This window comes from Juglans microcarpa x Juglans regia, chromosome 6D, assembly GCF_004785595.1.
Source record: "Juglans microcarpa x Juglans regia isolate MS1-56 chromosome 6D, Jm3101_v1.0, whole genome shotgun sequence".
Taxonomy (NCBI): Eukaryota; Viridiplantae; Streptophyta; class Magnoliopsida; order Fagales; family Juglandaceae; genus Juglans; species Juglans microcarpa x Juglans regia.
The window spans coordinates 34577164-34592632 of NC_054604.1; the positions used below are offsets into that span (position 1 = coordinate 34577164).

At 34.9% G+C, this 15469-nt stretch overlaps 2 protein-coding genes across 6 annotated transcripts in view; both read right to left on the reverse strand.

Annotated features, from left to right (window-relative positions):
- The window catches only part of LOC121234658 (D-amino-acid transaminase, chloroplastic-like), a 31430-nt gene that overhangs the window by 1961 nt on the left and 14000 nt on the right, over nucleotides 1–15469 (reverse strand). Inside the window, exons 1-5 of one of the 3 annotated variants that reach the window (XM_041130694.1) lie at nucleotides 2238–2262; nucleotides 1980–2202; nucleotides 1802–1863; nucleotides 899–1074; nucleotides 40–713 (exon numbers count right to left, since the gene is read on the reverse strand). In XM_041130694.1, the coding sequence (XP_040986628.1) occupies nucleotides 40–713; nucleotides 899–1074; nucleotides 1802–1863; nucleotides 1980–2016 (949 nt within the window). In that variant the 5' untranslated portion in view covers nucleotides 2017–2202; nucleotides 2238–2262. Of the gene's footprint in view, nucleotides 1–39; nucleotides 714–898; nucleotides 1075–1801; nucleotides 1864–1979; nucleotides 2263–15469 lie in introns of those variants that run through there. The other 2 variants (XM_041130693.1, XM_041130695.1) reach the window with 2 other exon arrangements.
- On the reverse strand, nucleotides 7182–15329 carry LOC121234656 (probable aminotransferase TAT2). 3 transcript variants are annotated; one of them, XM_041130689.1, is made up of 8 exons: nucleotides 15124–15329; nucleotides 11342–11661; nucleotides 9939–10278; nucleotides 9602–9820; nucleotides 9105–9164; nucleotides 8590–8745; nucleotides 8405–8498; nucleotides 7182–7521 (listed from the first exon to the last, which is right to left on the reverse strand). In XM_041130689.1, exons 2-8 carry the CDS (start codon nucleotides 11590–11592, stop codon nucleotides 7403–7405), a joined length of 1239 nt encoding a protein of 412 aa, XP_040986623.1. In that variant the 5' UTR covers nucleotides 11593–11661; nucleotides 15124–15329; the 3' UTR covers nucleotides 7182–7402. The 3 variants fall into 3 exon arrangements, with proteins under 3 accessions (XP_040986623.1, XP_040986622.1, XP_040986621.1); XM_041130688.1 differs by having other exon boundaries at nucleotides 11342–11805; XM_041130687.1 differs by lacking the exon at nucleotides 15124–15329 and having other exon boundaries at nucleotides 11342–11889.

The following is a 15469-nucleotide window of genomic DNA, read 5'->3' on the forward strand; positions in this document are numbered from 1 at the left end:
GGCATCTGTTCTCTAAGGTAGAGAGGGGACAATTCTTACCATCTCCAATGGGTTGTTCATCCCAAGTGATGATGGGCAATATAGGCAGCGTGCTTCCTACAAACATCATTTCAGCTGCACCTTTGGCTTCCTCCACTGTTATATTTGTAGTTCTCACAGCTTTTAGACGACCCTGCTCAACCAACTTGGGGACTAGTGCAAGAAGCCTCTTCACAGTGCACCCACTAAGGATCTTATCAAACAAAGGTACGAGAAGCTCCTTATCATGGTTTATAAAAGCAACATTCACATTTGGACCTTCAGCAATATAACCTTCATCATCAACCCAAATAGAAGCAAATGTTCGCTTCTCCTCAGCTTCCATCTTTGAAAGTACATTTGGAAGGTAGTTCACATTCTTCATTGTTGCAAATTGGGGCGACTTCATGGGTACAGTGGATGTTATCACTTTAACTCCGTCTTTGTGCTGAGAGAAGTCATCATCTATGACTACAGCATAGAATGTCGATGTTGTGCATCCTGCAGGTGAAAGCAAGAAATCCCCAGGACCTGCACTTAACCAATATCTTAGACTTCCTTTCTTGCATTGAGATACTGCACTCAGTTGCACAAGAATGCTTCGAAGGACTGATCGAGGAAATGGAGAGGAGATCTTTGCTTTTGAAGCTGATCTGAGAAAACGGTCCAAGTGAACATCCAGCTCATAGAGGTATCTGCAGAATTAAAACAGATCAACAATTATAGCTCAAAAAACAAACGAGTTTTAGCTCCAACATAACCAAATGCGAGTAAGAGCAAAGGGAAGTTTACAGAGAAACTTAGGTTTGCATTAGAAGTCAAGTTTTGCTTAACAGAGACGCATTAATATAAATGTCAAGGATGTCTATGTCATACTTACCCATCTAATATAATAGCTGTGTCAAATACACCATGCCCCCGATGAACCATGTGATCGTCTATTGGGAGTACCATCATGGCCGGATCAAGAATAATTCCACCAAATACACTGGAATACATTGCTGGATATGGTTGCTTTTTCACTGAACTCCACTTCTCGTGCAGGTTTTCAAGCAACTGATATAAATGACAAATGAATATTTAGGCGATATTGCAAAACAAGATGGATTAGGAAAGTGAAAATTGGGCAATTAAAAAATTAGATATAATTGACCATAAATTGTTGAGAAGGAAGCCTATCTGTTGCTAGTGCCCTAAATACTTTGGATGAAGAATAACAGCGCTCCCAACTCAAAATGATATTGACAATTTCTAGAGTGAATCAGACCAGTTGGACATAGGGAACTTGCTTAAAATGCACTCACCCTTTGCCCAAGGATCATTATCTAGCAACAGCTTGGCTTTAGTTTGTATTCTAATTTGGATTGAGTTAGATGTAATTCCAAGACCATGTGAAATTCTAGCCTCGCATTCTTTATAAATTAGAATGTTCCCCCCAGTATTTCATAAGCATTTTGAACAGCAGATAAATTTCTTTTAGCCACAAATCAGACCATGTGAAATTCTAGCCTCGCATTCTTTATAAATTAGAATGTTCCCCCCAGTATTTCATAAGCATTTTGAACAGCAGATAAATTTCTTTTAGCCACAAATCCCAAAAGCCTAAACCTATAAGAAAAGATGAATTTAGTCAGTTGATCATTACTCCAGAATCATGGAAGAAAATTCTTTTTCCCCGGAAGTAAAAAAACCGACAGGTAAACAAACAAATAGAACACTAAAAAAATACTCAGAACGCATGCATATAGAATCGAGCAATACAAAGCGGATTGTGAACTCTCACCTCAGATGTTGATGAAAAAATATGAACTTTAAAGTCACTGCCATTTCCAACCTCCAACGTATCTTCAAAACAGAATGGGATAAAACAACACAGAGCAGCCCATTAAGTTTAATGATCATCACAATCACACAAATCAGAAATCACCCACAAAAAGAGAGACAAGAAGGAAAAAAAAAACCTAATTTCTGATCAGAAGAAGAACTGCTCTTTTCCATGGCTTCCAAGAGGTCAATGATTCGGTGAGGAACAAGGAGGGTGGAGATATAAGAGGAAGAGTGAGTTACTTAATGAGACAATGAGAACAGCGCTTAACGATCATTTGGGCAATAAAATAACGGTCGCAGCTTGGGGCAGGGTAGTGTAAAACAAAACAATAAACCAAAGCAAAAGACGACTGGATTCTGTGGCCGACTTTTGTCCTATCTGCTTTTCTTACTGGATTCTGTGGCCGACTTTTGTCCTATCTGCTTTTCTTTCTTTGTTTTTTCAGTTCTTCTAGGTACAGGCAAAATGGCGCACGAATCGTGTACCCAGTGCTGAGGTGGATTGTTTTACCAGATGCCCTTTTGAAAAAGAGAAAAAAAAAAAAAAGAGAGAGAGAGAAGAAAACACGATCGAAAGAGAGGAAGAACCATTGGCTTCACTGCTTCATCTCCCCTTCTCGTCTGGCTCTTCTCCCCTCTACGTGTGAATCCACTCTTACAAAAAAAATGTAATGGAGCACTAAGTGACCCACCTACTGTAGTCTGTCTCTTCTCCCCTCTGCGAGCCAATATTTGAAAAAAAAAAAAACAATTACGTGACCCACCTCTGCTTGCGCGCGACCCACCTCCACCACTCAAGGGATCTCCTCTCCGCGCGACCCACCTCAGCTGCAGATTGGCCGGTGGGATTTGTTGGATCGATGATTGCCCAGAAGTCCTAAATCTCTGTCAAGGTCAGTCCTCTGCTTACAAACTCATCGTAGCTTAAACTTCCATCATTTAGCAGACATACATTTAGGATATTTTTCTATGCATTTAGCAATACATACATTGAAGCTGTAGAAGTCGTGGTCGAGGTGCGTCCACTGATTGCTTGAGACCAAAGTTTCTCAACCCAGAATATACAATCTAGTAAAATTTCTTATTGTACTGAATAATGAATAGTTACATCAAATCTACAAGCTACACCTCATCAGTTGAGAATGTACTTCAAATGACAAAAGAAAATAAGCTTTTTGCTATCAAGAACCTCTGAGTGACATATTATCAAACATCAGTTTTGCAGTTCTCTGAGAAGCACCCAGATTAATTAAATCCTACAAATATCTATATCCAGAGTTCTTTAAATTAATCTAGTTTTTTTTTATCTGTTGTTAGCCGCTCCAAAACACTACCCAAGTGTTGGACTTTAGTGGAACCCAATTTGGCTTTGAGACCCAAGAAAGTGTAACTGATCTTGTTTACCTTGGTCACTCTATCTAAAGTGTTAGATTTTGTTACATGTGGATGAGTTTTTAACTGTTATATCATGTTCGCAGATGCAACTTAGGTGGATGGAAGCCAGTCGGATAGCTTGTCTGGGACACAACCGTGGCTATAAGTCAATATACTTGGGGAAAATCTGATTGATGACTGAAACTACTAGCTGCAGTATAAATTTGATGTGGAAGCTTGTAAAATATTTGGACTAATTTGCATGTATTGGCATATATTGGCAACATGTATGGCAGGTGAACTACGTTGTATTGAGTGCATGAACAAAGAGTAGTGTTATTTTCATCAGTGTATTGAGTGGGTGACTCAATTATCTTGTACACGAAATTACCTACTGAACTCGTGGACGAAATTACCAACTGAATGATATATGAAATGATGCTACAGGTCGTATTTTGCTGCTATGTGTCTCAAGATTGTGCTCATAGCCCGTTATTCATGCACTCTGCTTGTTCTATTCGGATTACTCTGCTTGTTCATGCACTCTGCTTGGTTCTTTTTGTAAATAAATAATTAGGATGTACAACTCAAGTGTAACCTCAATACCTTCTTTCATCAACTGGATTAAATTACAATTTCCACAAACACATTTAATAGTTCACAACACATCGCTAATATGTGAACTTCTACATACACACAGAGTTTCCAGCTACATCCATAATTCTATTACAACATCAAATGACTAACAAAATTAGAGAGACAAAACCTCACAGGGTAACAGCATACTAATGGCACTATGGTGACTACATACACACGGATCTAGTCTAGACATTCTTGGAGCTTTTGTCCAACTACATCAACCATATATCAAGCTACCTTGATCAGTGGGCATTCACTGTGATCGTATCAAGTACAATAAAATTAAATATAAATCACCCAATAGATACGAAGAAGTGTGCGTACACGCCGGATGCCTGCTTGTTGCTTTTGAATATCAAGTTGGTCGTTGTGGACTCCCAACTCCCTCTTTACAATCTCTGTTCTGCTCAACACAATCACAAACATCTCTGTTCTGTTTGAGTACATGACCACCAATTACACATGATCTGAACACAATTAAAACACAACATTACGAATTTAAATAAATGAGCTTGACAATATGCACAGAAAACACAAAGAAGTAGCCTGGAGTTTTGTAACATCTAAAACCACTAAGACAAACCAATTGGTGAAAAAGAAAATCTATCAAAACATGCAAGTTTGGAAGTAGGGAGCTTTTCTCCTATTCAACCACATAATTCAATTTCCTATCCTGTTAGTACATATAGTACTTTTTCTTTTAAAAAAAATTTCTTTACATGCAAATTGCACAGGTCTGCGAGTAGTTAGAATTAATGATGTACCAATATTAGTGTTTAGCACAAGTAATACTATTGCAAAGTTACCTTCGAAAAAGAAAGCCATCACCTGTTCTTAAGGACATAAGCTTGCTGTTATAAATATCTATGCAGACTATGAGCTAAAATTGAAGTTAATAGACCAACTCAATAGATAACTACAAGTATCGTGAGCAAAATAGGGCCAACGTGTTGGGTTTATATCGTATATGAGCCAACCTTTACCAAACCCATTTATTTAAATGAATCAGATCCCTCAACCTTAATCTCCTGGTTTATCTTCTTGAGTTGGTGTTGAGTTCAGAAATTGTAATACCTCTATCTAATTTTGTGCAGCACAAAGTAGATAAACCTTAATTACAACAAAATCAAAAAATAAATAGTGATGATCTGTATGAAATTAGTAATTTCATGACATGAAAAGTATCCTCTATTGAAACGGCTTTATATTCTATATATATAATTGTACAAGAAGTACGCGTATATATATATATATATATGATCTTTGAGATGCTTAAAAGTCCAAAATCTATAAGTACTCGGTCCAGCTTCTTAACGTAATTAGTTGCATTATTCTGATCAATCTTCAAAAAGACAAAGGAGAGATTTGATTGTAGTCTGACTACCCAGCAAGAATCGCAACAATTAGAATAGTTTTTCATATAGTGCGCATACAAATTACAGTGCATACTTATCTGGTTCAGGGCATGGAGGATAGTAGTTCATCCTCATAGACTGAACTCCATCACTAAACAGCTCCCACATTTCCTCAGATCAAGCAAAAAATATAAAAAGCAAAGAGAGAGAAGCAGAGAGAGAGAGATACCTGTACGTTGAATTGCGTTGACGGAGAAGAGGGATTTGTAGGGATTAGGGCTCAGAACCAAAAATAGAATTTGATTAGGGTTAGGATTTGGAACCAAAAAGGGCAGAGGACATCTGCTTAGGGTTAGGGTTCATAACAATCTCAAAGAAAAAAATGGAATTTGACGAAGGAGAGACTGAGAATCGACAATGTTGAAGTGAAGAGAAATAGAGAATGGAAAGAGAGAAAAGAGAGAGCCTTACTGTTTCGGTGAGAATGGATGAGCCTTTAGGTTTCTGTGATAGGCAAGACAGCACGGAGAAGGTGGGATGCGAGAATGGAGGAGAAGGTGGGATGAAGGAGAAGGTGGGATGAAGGAGAAGGTGAGATGGGCGAAACGGTGCGTTGCGTTTTTTCTCTTCAGATTCCAATTCGATCCAAATTTCTTTCCCACTCCAGACGACTAAAATGAAACACACCGTCTCATTAAATTCATTCCATGTCAGCACTCCGTGCACATCGGTGCGCATGACTGCCTGCCTTAAGACTTTTCCTTGTTTGTTTTTGTAGCTAAGCCCAGTGGATTTTAGCTCTCTCACCGAAAGTTCCCCCACGCCAACTTCGATTTCTGGGGATAGTGACCACGGATTATCAACAACGTTTGGTAGTTCAGCTTAGAACGCGTTAAATCATTGTCAAATAATTTCGTTTTAAATCAAAACTCACATCAACTCATCATTATAATTTTTTTAAATTCTTTCATAAAATATAATAAATAATTCAATTTTTATTTTACTATTCATAAACCACTTCAATTCAAATCTAAATTATATATTTTAATATTTGATAACTTTGAAGCGTCGGCTGGCACTCGGTGTGCGCATTGAGGTGTCTTTAAACCACGGTGAAAATATTTCATTTCATTCCATAATTTTTTTAAATTTATACGTAAAATATAATAAATAATTTAATTTTTTTTAATTTTAAAATAATAATATTATTAAAAAATTATATTTTAATAATATTTTATTTAACGGCATGAACTCATTTGGGCACTTCTTCTTCACTGCACATTATTCTCTAGAGTTCTTACTTCTTACGTCTTCCGACTAAGAAAAGTATGGCCAGAAGCTGAGACAAGTCGATTGGCATTATCAGAGATTCAATAGCAAACACTTTGTTCCACTCATTCTTTAGTATGTTTATTAGAATCGTTTTGGCACTTTCCTGGTTTCGTCTGTTCTCCATGTTTGGAATCCATAATCTTTGAATAAACTGGAGCTGGGAAAGCAAAGCCAAAAAAAAACACACACGCACACAAAATTATAGTTGTCTTGGCTTAGTTATAAATTTGTATCCACCACAGATAGGAGAACATGGGTTTAATTCGAAAGAAATAAAGATAAAAATATAACTATGCCCATGGTTTACACAGTGATTTGCATCATTGCAGTTTGGAGTAGATGTCATGCGTGTTGAAAATGATAAGAGAACGTAAAGCGAAAAATGAAACTAATCACATACAAATACAATATTTACGTGGTTCGACAACATTCTTTCATTCACGAAGCTGCAGATGATATGCAGCAAAATACATATGCAGTTGTACGAAAATACACTATATATATATATATGGAGAAATTCTAATTAGGGTTTCTAGTTCATCAAGCATTTAATAATCGTTTTTGATTTTGGCTTGAAGAACATATTAATCAAATAAGGAGTAAGCAAGAGTTAGAACATGATCAGGTATCAGAATCAATAAATTTGCGTACAGCTGATGTATAACTTGAGGGAGACAGTTTGTATAATTCCCCACAATATGTATATACATTACCCCTTTTTTCCGTAGATTTTGCACTTTAAGAAAGTTTCTTCCAAGTCTCCCTTGTATGAATGCAAATCAATACAAGGGAGACTTGGAAGATATTTTGTATGACAATTGACAAGAGCCATAATAAGCTTTGGTAGTTTTGTATTTTCATAACTGTTTTGCATGTCTTTGACAAAAGGATTGTGTCCTCCTTAAACCTTCTTCGAGAAATGAAGGATCAACAGCAAAAGTAATACGGAGCCAATTCCTTAGCCCCACAGCAGTTCCTGCAAACAAAAGATGTCATACTAGGGTTAGTAATTACAGAGCTGCTAGTTACCATTCACCAGCTCAGACCCACTATTCTGAAAAATGTAATGATTCCCTCCTAACCCCAAAGAGAAAAAAATTAAATGCTAGACCTTGACTTTCAAAGTATTTAGACCAATATATTTCAAGTTCTTAATGATGTTTTTCTCCAGGATAAACAATTAAAAAAAAAAAAAAAAAAGAAATCAATGGTATGCAATCTTCCCAGGCTTGAATGCCCTGTTTCTCTGAAGACTGTCCCCTGACCAGCTATAAGTTGCTCAAAAGATGATCAACTTACATTTAGTGGAAACAAAATAACTTAACTGACAGGACATGGTAAAACCACTCCATCTGTGTTTGTGGGTGTATGATACAACCTTCTCAAGCAACCAAGTTTTTTTCCCAAGAAACTACGTTATTTGGAAAGGATTGTTTGTTGTATCAACTTTATAAAGAACATAATGAGTTAGAAAAGGAGTGATAATAATAATAATAATAATAATAATTAGAATATGGGATAGATCATAGGACCATCTTGCGAGTGAAATATTTGTGGCATTTTAAGCCTGTTTAGATCAGAATATAGAAGAAAAGATTATATATCCTTGACTTTTAGAGTATGTGTGTGTATGTCCTTAAGACGAGGATGGAAGACAACAAAATTGGAAATGCTGAAGAGTTTAGAGATCTATAAAATCTCATATTCGTAAGTTCATCACCCTTTGGATCACAAGTAATGGAGTTTGATTTTAATTGAAAGGGAGAAATTGAGGGTCTCCAAGAGAACAACAGTACCAATCATAAACATTAAAGAATGCAGCAAAGACATGGAAATTTGTTTAATGGTTCAATTCTTGCCTGGAAGAATGATAATAGATTCCTCCTTGGCCAGCTTGAAACAGAAATCAATATCATCACGGATGTCTTCCAGTAGTGAAAGATTCAGCTTCACCTGAACGATGTTAAAAACAAAATAAACAACACTAACTCTAAAAAAAATCCATTAATCTAAATGAAAAGAGGAATGCAAAGTCTCTACTCACCATTACAGCCATAGATCCCTCTGGTTTGTGTGGACAGGTAATGCAAGGGATCTTCTTTATCTTATAATAACAATTATCTGATGCCTGCTTCAGTAATTTAATAGTTTTCTTGAAGAAAACCTCTTCGGTTTGCTCAAGGATGCGAGGAACTGCTGCCTAACACGCCAAAAATACAAGAAAGAGAAATTAGAACAAGCGTATGGACTATAGACATGACATTGCTTGATTCCAAAATTTGCACTTTCAATTCAAATTAGTTTAGACATTTCAAAGTAGAAGGAACGGTATTCCGAATTGTCCAATCACTACGATGAGTACACTGTGTTCAAGCTTTGTCTAGCTCAAGCTCATAAATTATTGACATATTTCAAAAACCCAGTTTCCACCCATGTATTAGCAGGTTCGGTGGCAGAAACTATGAGGTGCATTATCTGAACGCAAGCAATTTTACAAATGAAAGGGAAAAAAACTATTCTGCATTCTAGCATTTGAAAACAAGCATATACAATACAAACCTGAATGAAGGTTGCAGGGCCCCCCAGAATATCGAAATACTTCTTAATACGCTCGATAATCTGAGGAAAAAAAAAATAGTAGTAGTATGGATTACCAACAGTTTCAAAGTGAATGGAGGGGGGGAAATGTGTGATGGGTATCACTGACAGCATTTAGATCCACAAGATTAGAAAATCTACTAAATCTTGGCTGTGGGCAGTGAGAATTAGAAAATTTTCAATACTATATGTCGTTTATAGTTCAGAAACGAAACATTCAACACATAACAATGATGAAGTTCAGTCAAGTGTTGTGGAAGGAAGGTCATTCCTACTGAACACAAATTCTTCTAATGCAATGTATGACTGTTCCACCTCGTCTCCATACCACTTGTAGACGATGGAATTATTGTCAAATAGTTGAAAATTATGAAGTTCACATGTATGAAGCCCTACTGAAGGTGTACTATGACAACTTCATGCAAACCAGGGAGAGAGAGAGAGAGAGAGAGAGAGACCTTGGGTTCCCGAAACATGCCAGCGGGATCAGTTGTCACAAACCAGCCAAGTCGCCAACCAGGCACTATCCATCTCTTAGACAGAGACCCAAGAGTGAGAACAGGAACTTCTGACCCAAAAAGTCCCATTGGCACAAACGGATTTTTCCCAAAAGCAAGGTGTCCATATACTTCATCAGCAATTACAAGAGTTCTGAGCCTCTTTGCAGTTTCTGCAATCTAGGTACAGTATACAAACAATTAGCTAGTAACACCAATCTTTATTATACAATGCCTACAATTTACAGTGAATGAAAGCATGTTTCTGGCACTTGAAGCCATACCCTAAACTACTAACCTCCTTTAGATGTTGGTAACTATAAACATTCCCACAAGGATTCCCCGGGTTGATAACTACCAAGGCAACTGTGTTCTGATCTGCAAGAGCCTCAATGGCATTAAGATCAACCTCCCAGCCTTTCTCAGGTAGAAGATCAAAATACCGAACTTCAAGGTTTCTAAAAGCAGCACAAAGTTCATAAATTGGGAAGCCTGGCCTTGGAAGCAAGATATTTGCACCAGGGCGGGCAAGCATAGCCAGCGCAACATCAATGGCTTGTGTGCAACCAGATGTGATAAAAACATCATCAGCTGATAACTTGTATGGAAGATCACGAGACAAATACTCAGCGATCGCTCTGTTGAATTCAAAAAAGAGCCAAGTTTTTTTTTTACAAGTAATAAGAAGTTTTATTAGAAAATAATGTATAGGCGAAGCCTATGTACACTAAAAAAACAATAAAAATAAAAAATCTAAGAAAAAAGAGCCATATTACTGAATATATAAGCTAGCACATTTATTTAGAGGAAAAGGGAGAATACAAAGTTGTAAAAGCTAATTAAGTTGTGCTGAGCGAATAATTTTCTTTATAGTTCACCAATTCTAAACCACATATTTATATTTTTTTTATTTTATTTTATTCTTCCTAAACTAATTAAGTTTCTACTCATCATCCATATATTAAATAATTATAATGAAAAAAAAAATTTAAAAGAGGAGTGGTGTGTGGGATGCTAAATAGAATTTTTCTTTATAGACCAAGGGATTCACATAATACTATGGTTTGTACGCATAAAAATACATTTTTTAAGGCCCCATTTGAATACAAAAACGGTTTAATCTCATCTCATCATTACAACTTTTCTAAATTCTCACACAAAATATAATAAATAATTTAATTTTTTAAATATATAAATAATAATAATATTAAAAAATAATATTATAATAATATTTTATTCAACTTTTATCTAAAATCATATCATCTCATCTTATCTCACTGTTGAAATGGGGCTATGTTTCTTATGTTGGCTTTCTAGACAAAAATTTTTAAAACTTGTATTGTTAAAAATATAGCTCTTGTACAAATAATACTACTTTCATTTCAGCATTTTAGTAAAGTATCATTCGTTTCAAATAAGACAAAGCTAATTTAAAATATTCAAACAAAATATTATATTTTGAAAGGTTCTGTACCGACGAAATAACTCAACTAAACCATTCCATTACATTCCAAATTAAAACCAAATCCCTACGAAGTTGCGACACAAAGAATCCAACAAGCCGAAGCCAGCACTCCGAGATAACTAGGATTCGAGCTCGATAAAATCAAGAAATTCAAAAACCGCTGACAAAACCCTCGAAAACACAGAACATAATCAACAAAATTGCAGCAGTAATATCCCCAGAGACTAAAATCTTACATTCTAGCTTGAGGAAGACCAACAGTCGGTGCATAACCATTGAACTTCTCGGATTGAAGAGCATCAACGACAGCTTCTTCAGCAACATGGGTGGTGTGAAAGCATGAATAAGCAGAAGGGTCACCCATACCCAAGGAAATCACCCTCTTGTTGTCGTTTTCATCGATGCTCTGCATTAAAAGGCTAAGGATACCTTTGATGGTGATGGTTGAAGCCGTGTCCACTCCATGGTTGAGAGTTCTACTTTCCATGAGTTTTTCCTGTATTTTCTGGTGTTTTTGGCCAGTGACTTTTTTTGTGGGGGCTGCGGCTTTGGATTTCTGGGTTGAAGTGTGAGATGGACCGAGAGAGAGAGAGTTGTAGAATGGTGAACAAGGACAAACAGCACGAAGGCCACACGTTGAAGTTGGACGGCTTTGCATGAAACAAAACAGGGAGTTACGTGGCCGAGTGGGTTTCAGTCCCTTTATCAAAAACACCAAGGCAATTTTTTTTTTATGAACGCCATCTCCGATTTTATAGACCCAAATTTGAAGGCTCGAAAATAAAATAAAAACTTGTCAGAGTACTAGAGGAAAACTCTCTCTTTTTCTTTTAGAAATGATCTGTACAAAAAATATAGAAAAATGATAAATACACAAGAGTTAGTCTACATACAATCTTCATTTTAAAATTATTCATACAAACTCATCTAGTTATATTTAAAAAAAATTTTAAAGTACAATAATATCTTTTTTAAAATAATATTTTTTCATTTTATCCTAATTTATCAATAAAATTATACATGCAATTTCTCACTTAAGACTGTAAATAGAATTTCTCAATACACAATATTTTTCACAATATATTTTACAATCGTACTTTAAAATGAGAGATATTATTGTAAAATATTATAAAATAGTAATATAACTTTACAAAAATATCTTCATTTATATTATGTATTATGAAAGGAATTATGAAAAGTGTTTGTGTATCGTTACTAAAAAATATGTCCCACATTAAAAAATATAAAAAAATCTATTTATTTTAATAAGAGTTATTTTTTTATAAATTAAAATTTTATATGCAATCATTTTTACATATTTTTAAAATGAGAGGTACTATTCTAAAATACCATATAACAGTAATACGACTTTACAAAAATACTTTCATTTTACATATGTGTTGTGAAAAATGTTGTGAAAAGTGTTGTGTATCATTACTCAAAAATATATCCCACATTAAAAAATATAAAAAAAACCTATTTATTTTAATGAGTTACTTTTTTATAAATTAAAACTCTATATGTAGTTATTTTTGCATAAATTTTTTGCACTCTACTAATGTGATTGGTTGTATTATTTTTTTAATATAAAATAATTATTTTAACCAATCACATCAGTTGAGTATACAAAAATTATGTAAAAGTAATCGTATGTAGCATAACTAATTTATCTATTTTAGATTTACATCTATCAATTAATTTTTATTTATTTTTTAACATGAGATAAACTCCCTACGAACTTAATTAGAGTTTATCTAGGCCCAAGCCCATTTCATTGCATCTGGGCTCAGTCGAAGTAGAATTTTAGCAAAAATCCTTGACATATCAGACGAAAAAAAAATAATAATAATTTAAGAATAAGTCTTCTTTGGATGGATCCAGATCCCACTATAAACATAAGCCCCGTTTAGCGAACATGTTAATTGAATTAATTACAACTTGTATTAGCTAGTATGGTTGATGGGCCTTTTTTAACTATAAATATTATTAAGATTAATGATATATATATATATGGCCCATAACATTAATGTAAAAAGATTAACCATGCCCTATTAAATATCATAAGCCCACGAGGTCCATGCATGTTCATCAATTTGTCTTCTCTCATCCATCCAATCATCATGTGAATGTAACGTACATATAGGCCACGTGTTCAACAAACATATGCACGTAAATTTATTAACATGCATGTTGCCATCGGGGTAACCGTGACCTCGTCAGCAAGTTTGAAGTGCCGCCAAAGCGAAGAGATTTCAAAGGTTGAAGTACTTGGACCCACTCAAGGAATTTTGTATTTTTTTTAGGAGAGATCTGGTCGAACCCATGATCTCAGTTCCATCATGCAAACAGGACGTTCGCATCCACCCATGCATTTGAAAAAAAGAGAAAGTCTAATTTACTTTCTCAATTTGACAACTTCTATTTGACTGTTAGTTAAAATTTATTTTTTTTATTTTTTATTTTTTTTATTTAGTGATTAACGAAATAATTTTAAGTGTATTGATATATTTATTTTATTTTTTAAATATATTTAAATATGTTAAAAAAATATGAAAAAAAAAAATTTATACTGGACGGTTAAATAGAAAAAACACAAGGCAACAATAACAATAGATCATGATCGAACCGTAATTCGACTATGGTAGGTTTAGAAATGATATTTACATCTTTAAAGTATATAGTTTTTATATATATTTTTTTTTTTTTAAAAAAAAAGAGATCTATATAAAGAAATATTTTTTAACAATAAATTTATTTTTTTTAAAAAATGAGCAATATCGTGTATCTATCGTTACTCTCATACCGGTAGGGTCAAATCACAAGATGTCAAATCCAAGACATCATCTACTTTCATGCTATCGTTTCACTTTAATTCGTTCCCTACTGTCCGCGTGATCATCGGAGGGTGATACCAATACCATGACTCCACTCCTCCGTACGTACCGTTGGATTTTCAAAGCACCGTTGCATTTTAGGAATTTATTTTACAGATGCCATCCACACGATCTCCCGAGATTTGGAAAAATTTTTATTATTGAGCTTAAAAGTAATAATTTTAATTCTAATAAATAGTTATAGTCGACGAAATGCTCTTTATAATTCTAATAATTAATTATTCTAGAAATAATTAAGATTTCTAGAATATGCAGATTATCATGAGAGCCTGTTTATATAATTTGAATAAGGGCTATAAAAAATAGAAAATAAAATAAATAATTACAAATTACTCTCATCAAGAATATTTATATACGAAATATTATTAGAAAATTATCTAGATAATAGACTAATTTAATTAAGAAATGTAAATATGCACCGACAACTAATTTCATCCAGCTTTTTATATATTAAAAAAAATTCGGTTGATATTTTAGTTGTTAATTAGAGGTGGGTGAGATCAGTTGGAACTATTAAAGACATATAAATGGTATGTTTCTCTTCTTTTTCTTCCCGTCGTTTTCACGACCTAGCTATGAAGTCCAAGATATATGCATTTTCCTATAATATGGTTGGGAATTCATGGTCATATTAAAGTCATAAGGTACAGAACCTAGCTAGCAGCTGTGTGTCGATCCAATTTGTGCCAGAACTGCCATGCATGAAGGGTTCTAAACCAGCTTCCTCAGAGACTGAATAAGCTAGCTAGCTAGGGCTCATATTTTGATCTGTACCACAGATTTGCTAGCTTAAAAACTCAGCGTGAAGATGAGAATAAAGGCCAGGACATGGTTCCCCAACAAAGATCACCAAGTACTGATGATCATCATCATCGAGTGAAGAACATGTTTAGAACCAGTACTAGCTCGCTAGTACTGTCGTAAATCATGAATATTTGCAAATTAAACCATGAATATTCATGCAAGTTTAGCTGCTATACCTAATTAGGGGTTGAAGCTTAATTAGCTTCAGCAGCTAGATATAGAGCCTTCATGATCCATCATAGAAAATTGGCAGAAAATGAACTCAAGATTACGTTTGAGGCATATCGATATATTAACGTAAAAAACCAGTAACTTACAACCTGCGAGCGAAGTGTGAGGTACTGAATCGAAGCTTCCTGCTGCCCAGACAAAACGGCGAAATGCTAGCCCTCGATCGATCGATGCCGACCGGAACAACGTACGTCGACTGATCAATTATAGAGAATGGCTGCCTTTTAGGTTAGAAGTAACGTGCGTTTAAGTTCCCCCCCACAGCTGCGGATATGCCATTTGGATAAGTTGGGATGATTCAGCCGAAAGATAAGTTTTTATATTATTATTATTATTATTATTATTATATAAAGAGGACTATTTTTAAACGTCTATCCAACTTGAATCGCTTATGATCGATAACCAATCAGATGAAGTGCAGCTCAGGGGAGGTTG

Coding starts and splice junctions, on each gene's coding strand:
- LOC121234656 (XM_041130688.1), bottom strand. CDS start 11,763: ATGCAAAGCCGTCCAACTTCAACGTGTGGCCTTCGTGCTGTTTGTCCT. Junction 10,279..11,341: donor GGTCTTCCTCAAGCTAGAAT/GTAAGATTTTAG, acceptor TGAATTCAACAG/AGCGATCGCTGAGTATTTGT. Junction 9,165..9,601: donor GCATGTTTCGGGAACCCAAG/GTCTCTCTCTCT, acceptor TTTTTTCCTCAG/ATTATCGAGCGTATTAAGAA.